General features: G+C 38.1%; 1 protein-coding gene across 1 annotated transcript in view; it reads right to left on the bottom strand.

The window, feature by feature from the left end:
* The window catches only part of LOC149164242 (histone acetyltransferase of the MYST family 1-like), a 168,849-nt gene that overhangs the window by 69,261 nt on the left and 77,467 nt on the right, over positions 1 to 22,121 (bottom strand). The window contains exon 4 of the mRNA XM_089432001.1: positions 17,951 to 18,160. Coding sequence (XP_089288127.1) covers positions 17,951 to 18,160 — 210 coding nt within the window. The remainder of the gene's footprint in view (positions 1 to 17,950; positions 18,161 to 22,121) is intronic.

Below are 22,121 nucleotides of genomic sequence, written 5' to 3'. Positions count from 1 at the left end.
AATCATTCCAAGAGGATATGAATCCCTCTAGGAGGCTCATGAACTAGTCTTGAGCATAATCTCTTAGTGAAACGACAAACAAGGTCATGACTACATATTTTTTAAATTTAGGTATGTTCTATGCTTAGAGCAATTTATTTCAATTTTCACAGTTAGCTCAATATCTTTTCCAAATTAGCAATCACATCAGCATTAAAGTAAACTGCAAATAGAACATAAACATAAATCGGAGAAGACAAGCCAAGACAAGAGGACACAAGATGTGGCGCTAGCAAGGACAAACCCCAATGTGGGAAAACCCTTGATCAATTCTTCTTCTATGTTCTTCAATAGTTTAGCAGAGAGAGAGAGAGAGAGATAGTACATTTACAACAGAAGTCAATACTTTGACTTTCTATATCTACATGAGATCAGTTGAAGACACGCTACTTCAACTGATTCTTCAAGGTGACTCCTTCACCTATCATAGTGTTGCCTCTCGTCCACTTGCTACACCTCACCGTGTTGCGCCATGTTGCACTTATCATCACAGTGTTGGACCTAATGACCATGTTATGCACTTCATGTTGTTGCTCTTGTCACTGTGTTGCTCCAATCATTGAACTGCTCTTATCACGGATCTGCACCCAATGTTGTACTCATCGCTGATCTGCACTCAATGTTGCACCATCACTGATCTGTACTCAATGACTGCTATGCTACACTTCATCATCAGTTGCACCTGTCATTGTGTTTCACCCAATCATACACTCAAGGCATACTCAATACATCATCATCATCATGCTGCAATACCTTGTTGCTACATCATGTTGCTGCAATACTTTTGTTGCTTCATCATGCTGCAATACCTTGTAGCTACATCATGTTGCTGCAATACTTTTGTTGTTCCATCATGTTGCTACAATACTTCTGTTGCTCTTATCAAACAATGTCCACTTAGCTGCAAATGTATATTAGCCTTAGTTGCTTGCTATGGCTTGCAGCGTAGCAGAGTAGCTAGGCTATAGTTACAGATTCCTTCAAGCAGGCCCAAACTAGACCCTAGATATCAACTTAGCCCTCTGACTTCTAATCTAATGACAGTTGCTCCCAAATGTATCTCATCCATGCTTTTGACCAACAATGAGATAGTTGTAGTTATGGCTAGATGTGACAGCGTATGAAGACATCTTCACATCTGAGATTAGGGTCTCTTTCTTACTGCGGCTTGAGGAACTCTTCACCATGTCATTCAAGTTACTTCTAGACCTTCCTTTGACGTTGTCCCTGTGCATCATAAGGCTATGGTATGACTGTGGCTAGGGCACTCTTGAATACACTTCCTTTTGACTGCGTCTAGAGCTATTTAAGATCTCCTCTTTCCAGCGTGTATGAATTCTTCTCTTGCTGCATAGAACCCTTAATGAACTGCGGTTAGGGCAGCATAGATGCCTCTTGGAAATTGCGGATTAGATTGAGTGTTGGGACAGTAGAAGGGAAACCTTTTAGGCAGCGTATGATGGCTCTCTTTGACTGCTAGAGATCTTCTAGGACAGCAGCCAAGTCTTTCCATTATCAGCGGCTAGGTTAGGGCTATAGTCCTCCCAATAGGACTGCAGTTAGGGCTTGCATTTACAGCAGTATAAGAACCCTCTTTAACTGCATCCTAGAACAGTTTGTTAGGGCAGCGTTAGGGCATTTATTCTTGCTGTGTAGGAAGGTCACGTTTAGGGCAGCGTAGAACCTTTCTTAGAGGGCTGTCCTCCCTGCGTTATGAGACCTTCCTCCCTGATTGCGTGAGCCTACTTCTTGCTGCGTATGAGACTTCTTGTCCATGACAGCTTCTAAGGCATCTTCTATTAGGGCAACGTATCACCTAGAGCACTCCTTCTAGATCTCATCTTCATCAAACCCAAAACAAAATGAAGAGAGATCACAAGAGTGAGAGTGTGTCAAATGACTTGAAGTCCTCTTCTATTTATACTAAAATGTAGAGCACAAGAGGGGGTTATTTGGTTGCTAGCCGACCTTGACGAATTGTCCCATAACACAAACAAATTCATATCTCCATGAATACTTATCAGAATCGGATGATCTTTAGATCAATCCTACACCTCTCGATGAGAGGGATCCAAGAAAAATATCAGCTTCCATTAATAAGATGACCCAGATGAAGTTTGGCCCTAGTTGCCAATTTTAACAATATTTTTCAACACCCTTGTCGAAGCAAAATTGTTGAAACAAGCAAATGTGCACTTTGGGATCCTCATCCTTTCTACCAAAAAAGCATGGTGCATTCTCATATTCCGAAGGCAAAAGATGAGGGGACCCTAGGATGTTTTCAAAGTTCAATGGATGAAGCACATATTGCATCTAGGGAGGAATCCTCCTCATGTTTACTCTATCAAAGAAAGAAGTACTAAGAGACCCTTCATCTGTTCGATGATATGTCAAGAATGTTTGAGTAGCTACTTCCATGGTCAGATTATAGTGGAGTCGCCATAAGAGGATCTATTTTTTCGTTGGTAAATTCACCTCTTCAAATAAGCTAGATGCTTATGGGAAGGTAGACTCGCTTCTGCCATGGCAACAGTGTCAAAAATGTTGTCGCAAAATCTAGCAGGCCTTGGAGAGGGGTACTCTACAAGGCTAGAACTATATCAAATGAAAACAATGGAGTGATGGCCCACTGTCACCATAGCAAAAACCTCGTACTCTTTACAATTTTTCAACGATGGGAGGAGTCACTAACATAGGTCTTCTAATGTTGAAGTACAAGGTGACTTAGATAGGGCTTCTACAAGAAAGACACAACAATGGCTCAAGACTCCAATTAGAGACAATTCACTTTCTATGTAGAGACCTAGGGAAGTCAATCTATGACCTAAAGTTTCATTGCCTGGTTGAGTGTTGGAGAGGGCTAGGGTCAAGATGCTAGGAAAGGGTTTCTAATATTGATTTTCAATGAAACAAAGGTGCATGAAACCCTTAAGCAAGCCTCCAAGTTGAAGCAACACAAGCTAGGGTTTGACCTTCTGGCTACAAGCTAGGGCAAGAAAATTTATGGATAAACTTAAAGTGGATGCCCACCAAAAGGAGAGATTTTGTGGCGAATACCCTCTCGTTGATGTTTAGGCTCTCCAATCCCCAAAACGTCCCTTGCCTAGGGATTCGCACTAAGCCCTAGGTTATGAGCTTATCCTTGAAGGCGTCAAATTTGGGAGAAGAATTTATTGATGATAAAATAGATTGATCTCAGTCTCCATAATTGTATTTGATGAAAAGAAAGAAAAATTAATTATATTGTAAAAGAAATTGACTTATTAAACCATGGGTTTCATTTAATGATATTTAGGTCAAAGCCTCGATTGAAGGCTTCTAGGTTTTGTCTTAAGTCAATAGACTCATTGTCATTTTTATTAGACCCTTCTTGGGCTTTTGTATCATGTAAGATAAATTATTTTTGAGCCAAAAGAGTCATTTGTCACCTCCACACCAAGTTGGCCCTGTCCTCATGAAGTCGACCTGGATTAGGGCTATTAGACCCAATAGAAAGGCTATATATAAAGGAAACTCGTCGCATTTGAAGCACACACTCAACAAGTTTGATCTACAAGAAAAAGGGGCAATAAAGAAGAGTGAAATTGCAGGAGAAGGAAGAAAGAAGTTGGGAATACCAAAATTGAGTTCTTGGGCATCTCTCTCTCTCGCACGTGCTGAAGTTGGGGCCGAAATTTCTGAACTTACTACAGCTCCAAAATTCTGAAGTTGGGGGCCGAAACTTTGGATTGAAGTTGCATCTGCGAAGCTAACACTTGAAGACTTTGGCAGGGATCATCTCTTGGAAGGAAGGGTGACTTAGTTATTGGAGGAAGTCTTTGTCTAGGTCTAAAGGGCCTTGGATTGTCTCATCTTGATTTGAATCTACTAGTAGAAGAGTTGGCCCTGGCTTTCCCTTCTTGTCTTTGAATTTTTGGCAATTGTCTTGATGATAAACATATAATTAAGAAGAAGAAGTAAAACTAATCACAAGAAATTGTCAAGTAAAAGAGAAAACAATTTTAATAAGAAACCCTAACTATGTTGCCTTAGATTTCTCAACATGGTATCAAAGCTTGGTTCACGTACATAAGGGTAGGAAGAAGATCACAAAGGATTACAAGATGAGCAAAGGAAGTCTTTCACCCACGGTCAAGCTCCTAGAAAAGGAATATATGAATTCTGAGCCTATTCACAAGCCCTAATTACAATGATAGTTTTGAAAAGCAAATAGAGCAAGGGTTTTTGAATAGTTTAAAAGCTATGTTTTAAGGGACCAAGAAGCTAGTACTCTAGCCTAAATAAGGTTGAATATCCTAGTAAGAAAAGTGCAGTTATGGATATGTAAAATAAGGTATGAAATCTCTATTGAAAGGATATGAATTCATTATGTTAACTTCATCCGAATTCTAGGCATATTTGTGAGTAACCAAATCCTTGTTTGGAGCCACTGTGTTAGCTTAAATTAGTCTTCTCGGCCAGTAAAAGAAGCAAGTCAGCACGCATTGGTTAAAGGATTAATATGCCTAATTAAAATACCTAACATGAAGCTATAGCCATCCTGGAAAGAGGGAGTCGAGACCTCCTCTAATTTTGGATTCAAGCATATTCTAAAGCCACCATCACATTCATCAAGAAGGTAAAGGACTTGTGCATATAATTTACTCAAGGCTGAATTATTCTTATCATATCTTGGAGATACTTTTGCATGCCTATTCAGTGGCATAGAAACCACAAAGTAGTGACAGATCTATACATACCTCTAGCAGTATAAAAGTTGAGTTTGGTTTTGAAAGAATCCCCTGATCTAACATAGAAAGGCAATGATCCTCTTACAATGACAGCGATAAGTCCCTGTCTCAACAAGATAGTAGAGGATCTCACAGAGTAGCAGCATATATATTAGATACAGTGAAGAATACATTGAAGTTCACTTTCACCTTGAAAAAGATGAGAAGGAAATGATGGCAACCAAAAGAGCGGGCCCTTATAGCAGTCTCTATGACAAAGTATGTAATTATGAGGTATGTATAATATATATTCATTTGTTAAGGATCTAACATAAGATATTTTAGGGTTAGATGCTTATATGGTTCTAAGGTTTTGTTGTCTTCATTATTGAAAGTTGTTGATATTGGTATATGAAAACCTTATTCATATTGAAACCCTAACCCTAATTACTCATTACTCTTAGGGTTTGTAGGTAATCTATAATGTATGGTAAACCCTAGTCTTGATTGAAGAAGAGGATGATTTGATTCTAACTAGATCTAGGATTTGTACTTGTAACACCTAGGATTCCATCCTCCACTATTGCATAGAAACCCTAGATTGAGAAATTTGACATCATGCTTTTCGTATTGCATATTTTGCTTGGTTGTATTTGTCAACAAGTATTGCAGGTATAGGATTATGGCTATATTCAGAGCAAGCACTTTAATGAAGGAAACCCTACAAGGTTTGTAAAAGGAGCACCTCCAGGTATGTCTAAAACCATAAGAACTTCATTAAAGGACATGATCATTTTGAAATTTATTACTATCTTATGTTTAGGTTTTTGAATCGTAAGGATTCTTGTTAGGGTAATTAATCATTAGATCGAGTCTACCCTGATCGTACTATCTCTTATTTGATCATTTTTGTGAAACCCTAACCTTTAGGGTTACTGTAAAACCCTAGCCTCTTGATGATAAGGGTATGTCAATGTCAATAATGAAACCCTAGTTTACTTAGGGGTTGTTGATAAACCTAGAAAATATAATGAAATCTTATTCTTCTAAAGTTTAGGGTTTTGATAATGTCATGGTAAAAACCCTAGTCGTATAGGGTTTGTTGTTAATGTCTAGGTCATATAATGAAACTCTAGATCTTCGGGGTTTGGTGAATTAGGGTTTATGAACAAAACCCTTGTAATAGTTGAAGTAAGGTTATAGGAATGGAACCATAGAAACCCTAGCATGGTCAAAATTGTTATCTAAATTTGGAATTTGATGTTTGCATCTAAGGTTTACATCATAGATAATATAAGGAATGAAACCCTAGAGATGAAATGTTGGTATGGTAACTTAATTGTTGATATTCATGTTTTAGAAATCTAGGGAATATAACAAAACCCTAGTAAAGATTGATATTCTAGGGCATGCTAATGAAACCCTAGAAGTATATTGTTTTCAATTATTGATATCATTTAGTTTCGATGATGAAATCTAGGTTTTGCAACAAACCCTAGTAGAGTGTGACATGTAACTCTAAAAGCACATTGTTGAAACTTTGATTGAGTTGTTGATATCTAAAGCTTTATGTCTCAAAGATGGAGACTAGGGTTTATTGTGAAGCCCTAACAAGGTATTGAAGTCTAGTGTAAAAAAATGTGACCCTTGCTAATTATGAACTTAAATTTGGAGTTGAGGATTAGATAAATCCTCTCTTTATACCATAGAATATTGTTTATCCACTCGACTTTTAAAGTCCGAGCAGGGTTATTGATTATAGCATAGGTTTCTAGGTCTTTTGCATACTCATTTGGATTTCATTAAGCCATTCTAGAACTACAACTGAGATTGTAAGCAATGACGACTCTTCATCTTTTCTAGATAGAGCATCTGCCACTACGTTGTCTTTCCCTTTCTTATGTAATATCTCCATGTCAAAGGCGGCAATCTTTTCGACCCACTTTTTTTGGTCTATAGAGAGTGTTTTCTACTAGAGGAGGTGTTGAAGACTATTATGGTCTATTCGTATTAAGAACTTACTTCCCAAAAGATATTGCCTCCACTTGGCTAGTGCATGCATAATGGCGATCATTTCCTTGTTGTATGTAGACTTTAGAAATTCCCACGTGTTGAGTGTTTTGCTTTCAAATGCTAATGGATGGCCATCTTGCATCAACGTTGCTCCTATTCCAAAACCTGAAGTGTCACATTCATGTACAAACGGATTTGAAAAGTCTGAAGCTACTAATACAAGTGCATTAGACATAATTTCCTTTAAGTCTTCAAAACACTTTTCTACCTCATCATCCCATCGAAATGAGTTCTTCTTTAGAAGGTTTGTCAAAGGTGCGGTTACATGAGCATAGTTTTGAATAAGCCTTCAATAGTGTCGAGTCAACCCTACGAATCCTCTTAATTTGGTGATATGTTAGTAGTAAGGCCATTCTTTTATAGCCTTGATCTTATTAGGATCTACTTTTACTCCTTCCTTCAATATTAAGTGCCAGGGGTACTCTACTTCTTCCTTCCCAAAGATGCATTTGGACATCTTAGCATAAAACTGATGTTCTTCTAATACAATGAGAGCTTGCTCCAAATGTTGTAGATGCTCCTTCTGTGTTTTACTATACACTAGAATATCATAACACAAACTTCCTTAGATATGGATGAAATACCTCATTCATGGTAGTCTGGAAGGTTGTTGGAGCATTAGTTAATCCAAAAGACATTACCTAAAATTCATAATGACCTTCATGTGTTTGGAAGGAATTCTTTGTTATGTCCTCTAACCTTATTCTGATTTGATAGTATCTGGAACTCAAGTCCAATTTTGAAAAATATTTGGCTTCAAGAAGCTCATCTAGCATTTCGTCTATAAAGGGAATCAGAAACTTGTTCTTAATTGTTATCTTGTTCAACCCTCGATAATCTACGCATAGCCTAAATGATCCATTCTTCTTTCGAACTAGAACCACTAGAGTAGCGTAAGGGCTTCTAATTTTTGTGATGATACCACACTTTCAAAGATCCTAGAATAATCTTTCGATTTCAGTCTTTTGATGATGTGGATACCTATACAGCTTGATGTTCACAGGGTTTGACATCGATTTAACTTTGATTATGTGCTTGATTTCTCTTTTAGGAGGCATCTTCATTGGAAGATCTTGGAACACCTTTTTGTGTTTTTGAATCAATTCCTGAACTTTAGGTGGTTCTTCACTAACCAATTTCGAAGTCAACATTTCCATTTTATGACACTGCACTATATACGTTGGTGCTCCTTTTCAAATCAGCTTGATCATCTGCTAGGACAATACAATTTCATTTTGAGGTGGTTGAAAACCATAAAACTTCATTTTTGTCCCTCCCATCTAAACTTTATAAATTGTTTTTGATGATTGGCAGAGTAAGTGCCTAAGGTTTGTAGCCATTGCATACCTAGGACCACATCCACTCCCCCTAGTGGTACAATGTAGAATGGAGATTCTAGATTGTACTCCTGAATTTGCAATTTGACCTTATGGCATTTCCCTACTTTTTCAATTTTCTTTCCATCTGCTACCATTACCTTCATATTAGGCATTAGATATGTGAATATGTTAAGCCTTTTTGCAATGTTTGAGTCTAATAAATTGTGAGTGCTCCCTGTATCTATTAGAAGCATTACATTGCTCTTTTTGATATGTCCATTTAACTTCAGGGTATGGGGCTGGGATATTCATGTCATGGCTAATAATGATACTTGCGGAATATTTTCGTTGTCTGATTCTGGGAAAAATTGTCGAGAATCTTCGACTTCTTCTATGTCTCATTCTTCACTATCTGAATCATTGGTTGCTTCACATGTATACAGGTTCTTGGTCTCTTTTCCTTTAACACATTTATGTCTAGAATCCCATTTTTTTGCCACAATGTTTGCACTTACCCTCTTTCATTCTTTGCACTTCCACATTAGATTTTCCTCCTTCACGTAGTTGTGGTGGAACATACTTTGTATTCTCCCTGTTAGATGTTTACGGAAACCTTCGCCTTGAATATACTCTTTCAACTTTTAGCAGTTGTATTCTTTCTAACTTCTTTTCTGCAACTTTTGTTTTCTATCTTGCTTCTTCTATAAATGTGATATCATGAAGCCTAAGCTCATCCCAGAGATATGGTTTAAGTTCAGTGATGTATGATTGAATAAGGCATGTTTCTGATAATCCAAGTACTCTTGTAGCTAGAGTTTCCCATTCTCCAGTTTATTCGTCCACATCTCCTTTTCGTTGTAGCCTGGTGAGTGTTGTGAAGAAATCTTCTTTGACACCTTGGAACCTCTTAAAGAGAACTTCTGACTTTCCTCCAACTGATAGCATGTGTCGTTTTCTTCCACCACATATACCAATTATAATCCTCGCCTTCCATTTGCATGGATGCATGCTTGATCTTTTCATTGTCATTGTCAATACTATAAATCTCGAAACACTCCTCTACCTTATTGAACCATGCGACATTGTTTTTCACGTTACCATCAAATTTGGAAAGCTCAAGTTTTGCTTTTCGTTGATATCTGGCAATCAGAGGAGCGAAGAAGGGAAATTGGGTCGAGATTTGCATATTTTAAGAATTCATGTTACTATTTGGTGGATTGGAAATGGATGATGTATGTGGTGATTCAAGGATATGAGGTGAGTCTGATGGGCTTGATGTATTTGAAGAATCAGGGTGTTGAGTAGCTTGATTATTCTAGTATAATTGATTTGTTGTAATCTTCAAGTTTTGAAGGATAAGGTTCAACACCACCATTGCTTCAGTATGATTCAGACCAACTTTATTTGAAAGGGTTGCATGTTCCTTTTTAAGCTCGTCATAATCTTGTTGGAGTTGGTTCTCTATTCTCATCATTGTATCCTAGAGCTTCTTAATGTTCTCCACATTTCTGATGACCTTATCTTCAAGTTCTATCAATTTTTTATTAAAGTCGCTCATCGACATTGATGGCGGAGATGATAGCGGACGGCACAGAAGGCAAGGAAACAAGGCGATAGTGGAAATTGAATGACGGCATAGGGACAGAAGGAAGGTCAATGAGTGAATCTGTTGATGGTGGGCAACAGTAGCGGTAGAACTACGAGTTGTACAACTATCAGTCGAGGATGAACTGCTCTGATACCAGATGAAACACATAAGATTACTTTACTCCTGCAATTTACATATAATATTTACATATATTTTATTAGACAAACTAAATGATGAGTTTTACATAGAGGGCCCCTGGCTTATATATGCCCTTGGGTGCCTTTTCGTGAAAAGGCATCATCTTCTAATTGTGCCCTTTCCATAATTTAACTACAATTATCAAATTACAAATTTTTACCTACCAAATATACAAGAGACACCCTTGTCTCCCTCAACAATAGCCTGCTCGCACTCTCCCTAGCCACTCGCACTGCAGCCCACAAATGTGCACTGCTTGGCTGAATAAATTCGTACAACCCTGAAAATACCTCCAAATAAGTCATTTAGCCTCCCTCTACCTCTAAAACTAAATCACTCTACCTCTGGGACACTAATCCGGTAGCTGGCTACTGAAATGTGGCTTCTTCTAGCAACTCGCGTTGGGGATCTTACTAACTTGCACTATTGTATTCGGCCTCTTTTGCAAATAATTCAGCCTCCTCTTTTTTGTTTCTAAGACACTGGAAAATACTTAGAAAACTTCCTCCAAACTCCTACTCCTGAATCTTTGTTGAAGCCCTTGTTCTAATGTTTTCCTTACCTTCAACTGTGCCCTCGCTGAAGAACTACACTGGATAGTCGAACTACTCACAATACAACTGATGTCATCTACAAGCCCTTTGACTTGCTCTTATAATCTTTCATTGGAGTCTCAACCGCCACAATTACGGCTCAACTGGTGGCTAAGATCAATTTGACTTCATTAACAGAAGCCTCTAAAGAAAAATCAAACTTAAATAATTGCCTTTAATTAACCACTTTTCCTAAGTTAGACTTAGGAAATAATTAAATTATGGCTACTTAATTTAATTAAGGCATCCCCAATTGTTATCTCGTAAAACCTTTTATGGATTTTGGTGATCACATGTTCCTTAACCTCTTCTACATCATCTGAGACTAGAAAACCTATTTGTTGGTACGAAACTTAAAAACTAACATTCCCTCTTAGTGAGGAAGGTGTTCTCCACTATACCCATCTATTCTCTGAAGTAGACGAACTTGGCCCTCCCTAGAGCCTTCTTAAGTATATCAGCCAGCTGATGGTCTATGGGAACATGTTATAGTCGAACTGATCCATGTTGCACACAATCCCTGATGAAGTGGTACCTTATGTCGATATGCTTCGACCTACCATCAAACAATAGATTCTCAGAGAGCCTGATGCAACTTTGCTTATCGTAGTAGATACCGACCGCCTCCATCTTCTGACTGAACATACTCACTAGCAGCTTCCAAAGCTAGATAATCTCACATGTGGCCATGCTAACTACCATGTATTCTGCTTCTGCAGAACTCAGTGCCATAGACTTTTGCTTCCTACTGCATTAAGATACAGCCCCTGATCCAACACTAAAGCAGCAACCTAATGTGCTTTTTTGATCCACTGAATTGTCTACCTAGTCTGCATCTGTATAACCACATAACCTGTCACCATCACCTTGATAATACCTCAACCCATACTTGATTGTGTCGCGCAAGTACCTCAATATATGGCTCGTTGTTTTCCAATGCACCCTCTTGGGTCCCACCATAAACAAATGTATGGCCTTGTGTTGACCAGATACATGAGTGAAACGATGAGTTGTCTATACAAGGATGGGTCAACATCCTCATCCTTCGATGTATCGATCTTCCTCCAGTTAGTCATCATAGGTGTGGACATAGGCCTACAATCCTACATCTTGAACCTCTTTAGGGTCTCTATAACATATCTCCCTTCACAAAGGAAGATCTCCCTGTCCCTCTATAGTACCTCCAAGCCTAGGAAGTAATGCATCAATCCCAAATCCTTCATGTCAAATTTTGCTGCCAAGTTCCTCTTGCAGTCCTCTATGAGCCCTAATGACCCTGTCAGAAAGAGGTCATCCACATACAACACTAGGATGAGTGGCTCACCCTCTACCATTAGATAGTAAAGGTTGGGATCCGCATCACTCTTGACAAATCCCATCTGCTACAAGTAGATGCTAATCCAACCATACCATGCCCTAGGAACCTGTTTGAGCCCATATAGCGCTCTCTTCAGTCTACACACGTGTGTGCCCCTCTCATGTGTCTCGAATCCCTCTGGATGTTCTTTATATACTTCCTCCTATATCACCCCATTCAAGAATGATATCTTGACATCCATCTGGTGAACCTAACATCCCATCTATGTTGTTAGAGATATTACTGACCGGATAGAAGTATATCTGGAAACTAGGGAGAAGGTCTCCTCGTAGTTTATACCTTCCTTTTGCGCATATCCCTTTGCCACGAACCTAGCCTTATACTTCTCCACGCTACCATCTGCAGCGTACTTGATCTTATAGATCCACCAAGAGCCCACAATTGACCTATCCACATACCTAGGCACTACCTTCCACATAGCATTTGTTATGATGGAGCTATACTCCTCCGCCATGGCATCCTGCCACATTTGATGTTATGCAACCCCCTGATAACTAGAAGGTTCAACAACATGTGCCACCAATGCTTGGTACTTGTCTGGTTGTCTGCTTTCTCATTTGCCCATTCTAGGAGCCCCCATAAACTCCTATGCATCCTTCAGCGCCTAACAAACTTCTCTGTTGGTGCAGTTGTTAACGGTGGGTGGTTCGACCAACTCCTCATCCAGCGTCTGATACTTTGTTTGTTGTGAACTCGTTGGATCCTTTGCACTTGAACTAGTGTTGGTACTAGTAACTATACTAGAACGCTACGACTGTCCCTGCGGCTATCCCTGTTGCTAGACTAATGGAGCTTCTGCTAGCTCACTCTGATCATCTGCTAGCATCTCACAAGACCTTCTAAAGGCCCTCTCCTCCATAAATATTCACGTCTTGTCTCATGATAATCCTCCTACTGCTAGGAATGTAGATCTTGTATGCCTTTCAGGTTTCGTTATACCCAAAGAAGAAGCCCTTCTCTACAATCTGATCCATTTTTGTGTGTTTTTCATCTGGTGCATGGCAGTATGTTATACTACCAAAGATTCTGAAGTGGTTGACCTTTGGTTTCTTCCCTGAGAAAACCTCCTCTAGTGTTGTCTTCCCAACGCCCTGTGAGGAACCCTGTTCTGGATGTACATCATTGTGCTACATGCCTCTCTACACATAGAAACTTGGGCAAGTCCAGATAATATAACATAGCCTTTGTTGCCCCAAAGATACTCCTCTTTTTCTGCTTCGCTACTCCATTCTGTTGTGGATTTTATGGAGTTGTCTACTCCCTCCCGATGCCCTCCTTCACACAGTAATCAATGAAGTCATTGATTCTATACTCTCCTTCGTTATTCGTGCGAAGTACCTTGATCCTTTTCCCTATCAGGTTCTCGACACAAGTCTTAAACTCTTGGAACCGATTGAAAACCTCATCCTTGGTCTTCAAAAAATAGATCCAAGTCTTCCTAGAGTAGTCATCTATGAAGGTGAAGAAGTACCCGTACACTCTAAGAAATCTAGTGGACATTAAGCCGCAAATGTCCAAATGTACAAGCTGCAACACCCCATCTAATCTACTACCACTTCTAGAGGACGTTGCCTTAGCGTATTTTCCAAGTGCGCGACCCCTGCCCACATCATCATGTTCCATGCTTAATTTTGGAACACCGGTCATTGTCTCCTTGAGCATCCTTAGTGCTCCATGGTGTACATGACCCATTCTCCTATGCCATAATTCATTCAGGTCTCTCTGATTGCTACTTCTACTGCTGACAAGTGCCTTTGGAGAACCAAGCTGCAACTTATACAACTTGTTGCTTTGAACCCCAATCTACTTCACCTTCTTCTAGTTCCAGTGTTTGATGAACACTTTCTTCCCTACAAAGTGGACATCATATCCCTTGTCCTGTACTTATGAGACTAAAATTAGGTTCATACCTAAGACTGGCACATGCAACATGCCAGTAACATTGGTGCTTGCTCATGACTCCCTTTGAATCTCGATGGTATTGCTCTTGACTGAAGTACATTTAGATTTGTTTTCCATTTAGATCTAGAAGTCCATCTACTCCTCCCTATAGCTAGAGAAGTAGTCTCTAACTCCTGTCAAGTGTGTTGACGGTCCACTATCTATATACCAAACACCCTGTGAAATCTAGCTAGAGAAACAAGCTATCTGGGCGAATTCATCTTCCAATCTAGAAGACAAATCCGTGGCATCCTCAATGTTGAATCTCTCTACAACCATACTGGAAAACCAAAGAAACTCAAATACGGAGACTGAAATTAGGTTCATACCTAAGACTGGCAGATGCAACAGGCCTGTAACACTGGTGCTTGCTTCAGACTCCCTTCGAATCTCGATGGTACTGCTCTCAACTGGAGTACATTTAGATTTGTTTCCCATCTGGATCTAGAAGTCCATCTGCTCCTCCCTATAGCTGGAGAAGAAGTCTATAACTCCTGTTAAGTGTGTTGATGGTCCACTATCTATATACCAGACACTCTATGAAATCTAGCTAGAGAGGAAAGTTATCTGAGCAAATTCATCTTCCAATCTAGAAGACAAATCCGTAGCATCATGAATGTTGAATCTCTCTACGACCATACTAGAAAATCAGAGAAACTCAAATACACTGGAGAAGTCTTGGGTATAATTCTTCATGTGATTTTCTCTTCCTTGCCCCGCATTGATATGTTGCTGCAAAATCACTATGCTTGACCTACTTTGTGAAATGACTGATCTGCTCACTAAAACCCCTTTTCGGCAACACTACTCCCTGTTGTTATTGCTCTGAGACAAATCAAACTTTTCATCCAATCTGGACTGGAAATCGATCTGTTGTCTCTCCTGCAATTCGCACTCCCTGGCTAGGCCTGCCTGCTCAGATTTGAAAGTATGTGCTTCAGATCTCCCTCTGAATTGCACAATCTCGCTTCCTTCACTTCTAAAGCCTCTAATCTGATCTTTATCGTTTCGATACCATGTGAAAATTCCTTGAATGCAGCAACTGGATATTTATCTTCTAAATGTTAGCAGTTTATTTGTGTTCTAAATTATTATTTGGCAAATAACAATAAATTCATTATTGTCTTCTTCACAATAAAAACGATGAGGAAAATAAATACGGAATTGAGAAATAGATGTTGACAAAAAATTATAGCACCATTATTTTTGGATAATTGTCCTTGAAGAAACCCTAAAGGGAAAACCAGTGGAGCAGATGAGGGTTTTATTATTATTCTTCAGCAATTCGAGTACAATGATTTATTTGCCAAACTAGCAAAGCTCTGATAATCTTCTACTGGCAAAATATACTAGAGACACCCTTGTCTCCCTCTGCAATTGACCCGACCTCTCCTAGCCTGCTCGAACTCTCCCTGGCCACTCGCACTAAAGCCTAGAAATGTGCACTGCCTAGTTGAATAAATTCATACAGCGCTCGAAATACCTCCTAGCCCTGGGTTTAAAAAGTTAAAAATTGTCATGTGCACTAGTTGATTCACTGATGCTTGTTGTTTCGTTGTGCAAAGTAAAAGTGTTGAGGCATTTGAGTGTGTTTGTATTTGAGATTTTAAGACCCAAACCAGATTCTTGAGTGTTGTGGAAAATCAACACGAACTACTCATAATACAATTGATGCCATATCCAAGTCCTTCGACTTGCTCTTATAATCTCTCGTTGAAGTCTCAACAGCCATAATTACCTCTCAACTTATAAAATCAATTTGACTTCATCAGTATAAGCCTCTAGAGCAAAATCGAACTTCCTTAATAACTTGCCTTTAATTAACCATTTTTCCTAAGTTAGACTTGGGAAATAATTAAATTATGGCTAATTAATTTAATTAAGGCATCCACAAGTTTTATCTCGCAAAACCTTTTTGAGGTCTTGGAGATCACGTGTTCTTTAGCCTCTTAGACATCATCTAAGACTAGAACACATGTCCACTGCTACCAAACTCAAAAACTATCAATCTAGACAAAGCAGAAAGAGAAAGATGATTTCTTCAGAGGAGGAGGTCGAATTGTTGGAGAGGCTGATTTTCCAGGGCCGAATTTCCTGAGACGCAGAGGTTGTTTAAGGGGAAGGCGCCAAGCCGAGTTGTTGGTGAGAGGTGGGCCAAATTCCCCAAGCCGAATTTCTTCAGAGGCTAATTTCCAGTGGGCCAAATTCTTCCAGTGGGACTGAGTTATAGGTTCCAGTCAATGCATATTTCCTTGTAATTTCTCTGTGGCTCAAAACCCTGATTTTCCTGAGATTAATTAATGAAGGAGAATTGTTATGGGTGTACATTTGGTGTTATGACGTGATTGATCTCTCTGCTTTTATTTTTCCGCAGCATACTAAGTTCTGGGAGTTAAGATACCAGTGATTTTATTTTCCAAAAAATGAGAATTTATTTGGATAATAAAATAAATTTCTGGGAAGAAATAAATGTTGCAAGAAAATAAATCTGGGCTGGTATTAGGAGATTTAAGACCATTTTCTGATGTATATTTCTCCATGAAGACAGTCTAATCTCTTGAAGCAGATATCATGAAGAAGTTTTCAAAATACTTTCTTGAGCACTTAAATTTGTTTTTTGAACAACTTTAAAGGCTGTTTTGCCAGGAAGATTGTATGTGAACTTTTAAAAATTTGTAGTTTGCAAAGAGCATAATCTCAGCTCCTCTTTTTGAAACAACTGGAAGACCTGGTCCTCTTGAGTGTCAGATCGACATAGTGGTATGTATATATTAATTTCAACTAGAAAAATCAAATATACTGCTTTTTTTCTTGTAAAATAAAGAGACTCATCACAAGGGCAATGCAATCAATCAATTGTTGTAGGGGATTGATTTTACCAACAATATAGATTGGGTCCTACACTCACCAACAACAAAAAAGACAGGTAAACAACACAATCAATTCATGCGTTGTGACAAAGAAGCACCTAACTTAACCATGTTTTGATTTCCATTCCCACCATAGAATGGTCCATTTAGGGCTTATAAATGGTAATATTCAATTTATAAATATTATCTAGTTTCATTTCAGCTGGATTTCAGTAATAAAAGTAACAATGTTGTAAATAGCATTCTGGGGAATATATCGCTGAGGTTCCATAAAGAACTTATCAAAATATCTGACAACATAACGGAAAACATTGACATGAACCATCTTGGACCTGAGTAACTTGGAAAATGTACGACAATTTAGCGACCAGAAAAACTCTGGAAAAAAATAGGAAACATAGAGAAATCAGAGATATTTGCAACACTGGGTATGAATATCAAAAGATCACATTCATGTGCTATTTTGCCCCCAATTCTCCCTAAATGGGGGAGAATTATGAACAATCATAATTTATATGTTTTCGACCCTTATTTAGCAACTAAAAAGGGTTTATAGAAGCAACAAATTTCAAGTCTCTTTTAAGATAGAAGATGAAATGAAAAGTAAAACTCCAATAGGCTGAAAGATGACGTTGGGATATGTGGACTCTTACCTAATTCCAAACATTCTTCTATAACCTGAGTACCATAATACCATGACAAAGGACACTAAAATAAGCTTATCTTGATATTAAGGATATATTAAGTATATCAAACTAACAACGATGAATAAATTATTTACCAAAGGGCCCTTTTTCTATGAGAAACCTCGCATTGATATGAGATAAATAACTCAGTGGCAAATGAATTTAAAGGGTTGCAACTTGCAACTACTTAGGTCAATATATTTGAACCAATGTAACTTACTTTTCATCAACAAGGAATAAACAGCACCATAAGACAAAAAGAAAAGACAGATCCAATTGTGTTGTGCTTCTACTTGAGACTAGTTTTTAAAAAAGACACCAAAGCATTAGGATGCAACAATGCACTTCAGCATGTAACGACAGAATTGCTTCAATTCATTCATCTATAACAGCCACGCATTTGCAAGTTATTACCAACAGATAAAAATGGGCTTTTTATAGAGATCATTTTCATTTTTTAATTATGAATGAAATACAGAATATATCTAAATTAAATAATACAAGAATAACAGGCAACATAGAAAATTATATGCATGAAAATTGAGCTGGAAGTTACCATATGCCGTTGAAGTTGCTCCTTCCGCTTCATAAAATTGAGGCAAAATTCACAGAAATACAGCTTCTCGCAATTATTGTATTCAGATGGAAATGGTGAAAAGTACCATGTCTCAATCTCATATCTTCCAAGCTCTATTTTTGTAATGTTCTTCACTTTTGTAAATTCTTCGTGCTCACGAAGACTCGCGGCATCAAGCTCTTCGTTACCCTGACATCAAACAAATCTTTTTCAAATGTCTATACAACCACATACAGCGAAAAAACAAGAAACAGTGCATTTCAGTTATAAACAGAAAAACAGAATGTCAAATTTATTACTATCTAGTACTACAATAAAATACAACAAAACCACTGACAGAACATCCGTCGTCCCATGAACCCCAACCTCATCAGCACTTCTGAACAAAACTAGATCGTGCAACCCCACAATAAGATATCATTTCTTACTATAGGTTGTATCTCATCTTTCCACAAGTTAACCCATCATATAAAAATTTAAAATCACTTCTGCATTATCAACATCTTGCACATGTTCACCTTCCCGTTGCACCATACAGTAATCTGCAGATGGCATTTCTTATCCATGCAAACTATTCAGCAATTTCAATAACCAGTAGAATATTGAAGGCAATACACTGGTGATAAACGTAAGAGAATATTGTTGCAAAGCTTCATGCAAGAAGCAGTTGGCAATGCAAACAGTACCACTAAATACCATTGAGTATCACCATGTTACTACCAAGAAACCACAAGTCACAGTAGGAATGAGAAAGGCGCTGATTTTACCATAAGATGCCACTTTACTTTTTCAAAACTTCTTCCCAGTGAAGGACAAACCCTCTTCTCAGCTCCACAGACCCCATTCCTTCAAAGAAGTGTTTAGTCAACCTAGAGTCTCTCCCACTTTGAAAAGTAAAATATTGAGATTTTATAGCTAATACACATTATAGTCGCGGTAGATTTTTCAAAATCCGACATTTAATGCAATTTATGAAATTTCACCTCATTTACTTGAGGTTTCCTGGAGTTACTTCCTGTGAACTTTTAGCCTTAGGGCTGAATCTGAAGTATTCAATTACAGCATCTAACATTTCACTTCTATCCAACCCAATTCATCACGCAGCCAAAGAAAATAAATACCAAACAAGTGTACTTTAGTGCCAATAAGTTATAGTCCTTAGCACACACATTTCCAAGCATATACCAGATCTGAAATGTCTTATAGTGTTAGAAAATCAGAAAGGCAGAAAGATTCTCTTATACTTGATAATTACTTGTGATGTTCTTGACTTCTTATTAAGTTTTCTTTATATCTTCTTTCTTTAGTTCATCAAGCAATTACCAAAGCGAAAGCACATAAAACAATGGGCACTAGATATAGTTACTTTTCCAGGGCAGAAACCCCCCTCGAGGAGAAAACCCAATCAAAATTCTCTTCCTTTCAATAGTATTCTTTGAGACTCTTCAACCTACACAAAGACCAAACCTTCCTTCCACAGCAAGTCAGCCTCCTAGATCTTCGACCTTTTTTCCAACAACTTCGACTATGTACCAGTTTCCGACATCAGGCAGCTTCCGACATCAGCAAAACTTGGAAGCCTTTGATCTCCCAAACTAGGGCACGAAACAGAGAGAGAAAGGCACCAAAATTTCATTTTTCTTCTTCTCCTTAGACTCCAACCAACTCGCACTTCCTTTGGCTTCCTTAGACCCACTTCGCACTTCTCTAGCTTCCTTACAGATATCGAACTAGCTTGAGATGAGATGCTATATATGAATTCGACTTGCTTCTATTTATAGGTTTCAAGAGAGGTCGAATTGGTGTCCTTAGGCTGACTTGATCTCTTCTAGGCCAACTTGGTGTGGAGGATACATAAATTATATTTGACTCAATACTAAACCTTTTTACAAGATTCAAAAGCCCAAGAAGGGTCCCTTTGAATATACAATGACTCTATAAACCCAACATTAATACTAGGAGTCCACAATGGGGACTTTGACTAATATAATGATGGACCTATTGTCGCACAAAGTGTCTAGGCACATCAACAACACTCAAAGTAAGGGATGTCACTCTAATCCTTACTCCGTTTAGACTCTCTCCTAGACAAGTCAAAGGCGGTAGCCCCTAAGGTGAATGAATGAGAATAGCCTATGAAACACAGGCTCTAAGAGACTTAAATATGGACAACTTGACGAATGTAAATGAGTCCTGGTTAACTGAGATGAATACAACCAAGACACAACCACAAGATAGAAATGATTATAGACCAGTGCCTTTATATTCAATTAATCATAGATTAAATAAAATCAAGTTATCCAGATATAAATGTAGCAAAGCGACGATCATGAACAATTAAATGTCAACACCCAAAACTTTACCATGCAAGAGTTTCTAGCAATTAAATACCAGAACTTAGAAGAATTTATCTTTCTCCAATAGTCAATGATTTCAAAACGAGTTTCTAACAATTAAATCCCAAAACTTAGAAGAATTTATCTTTCTCCAATAGTCAATGATTTTAAAACATTAATCACACCTGACAATAGAGAAATCACTACCACGAAAAGACACCAAGGAACTTTAGATTAACAATTTAATTATTATTTAGGAAATTAATTTAATGTGGTAAATGAAGAAATTAGATGACTAAAAATCAAATTGAAAGATCTTAGTCAAATTTTAACACATAAAAATAAAAATTTCTTAAATGTAAAAGCTCATATTCATCTTTTGATTTAATTAATTAATCTATGAGGAGATAAATTATTTTTTCAACCCTCAAGACACTTTACATCATGATTTTCATATTTTTTACATCACAAGGGGGAAAACCCATTTGTAATAGACCCTCACAGACTACCTATTTCTGCAACACAAATATAATCCCACAGACCAAGCAATTTATAATAAAATAACCTAACCAAATAGTTAGGATTATTCCCAAATTGCTTTTACATAGACTCGATCTCGAACACTACGACTCGCCTAAGATCCTAGCAACAAAATCCATTCCAGCGTTAGGGTAAGGCTAGAGAAAAACTCTGTCGACTATCCAAGAATGGATCGGTGAGACAAAAACCTCCTAGAATGGAGATCATCACTAGAAAAGTAGGTTTACCTAGGTCATTACATACATGACACAGATCTGCTGAGATTATTTACATTATACACATGCAGAAAGGGTTTACATAACATCTTGGAAGTCAAGCTGATGATGATAGCTGGACGGCATAGACACATCAAGCAAGTGCTATCCCTTTTGTGAAAGAAGGGGTGTAATGCTATGGTTCGTTGACACGTAGTGGTCAATAGGACCCAAGCATGAAACCCATGCTTTAATAAGTCAATGTTACAATAATAAAAATCATTTTATTTATTCTTTTGACAAGTACATTTCATGACGACTCAAATATATTAAATGAAGACCGAACCTAGTTACATTTTTCAACATATAGCAGCATAAAGTTGCCCACTTATCTTCTAGATATGCACTAAATCACTTAACCATTTCAGCGCTATGTTATGTGAAAATCAGAATAAATAGACAAGGCTAAAATCTACTCGAGCGTGAAGATAACATAAGCTAAAAATCAAACTGCAAGTACAAAGAATTTGGATAGCTAGAATATATATATATAGAAGATGGATTACAAGTGCATACAACAGCTTTATCACAAATTTGGTGAAGTTCTTCAAACCTTAGCTAGAAAAACCATAAGAAAACCCTAGCCACCAACTTCTAATTGAGAAGCACTCCCTGTAACATAGCCCCATCCACCCCATAGTCCATACTAAGGGTAGAAGGTGTTACTATCATTGACCCAACCTCCATAGTCCTGTGATAGAAATGGGGTCTTAAAATTTCGCCCCTTTTCAAACTCCTTGAAACTTAAAATAAACATCACCATTGCGTCCGACTCATTGAGAGCTCTCCGACGAGATAAATTTTTCCTCAATCCAACTCTCCGGTCAAAAGATATGGCTATGTAAATATTTGCCCAATAACCTCTTGACACGTCATTAGGTTCTTCCACGTGGCATCCTAGCTCACCGCCATGTCATCACACTGGCAGGTCCACGTCATATGTCATCCTAAAGTAAACTAGGCCAATGTGGCGTAAGCCATGTCACCGCATGTGGCCCCCTCTATACCCCCCTCCAAGGC

This window comes from Pinus tabuliformis, chromosome 5_1 (assembly GCF_031772625.1).
Source record: "Pinus tabuliformis cultivar Carrire ecotype Pingquan chromosome 5_1, CPIR1, whole genome shotgun sequence".
Classification (NCBI taxonomy): domain Eukaryota; kingdom Viridiplantae; phylum Streptophyta; class Pinopsida; order Pinales; family Pinaceae; genus Pinus; species Pinus tabuliformis.
This window is presented reverse-complemented; position numbering and strand designations above follow the sequence as displayed.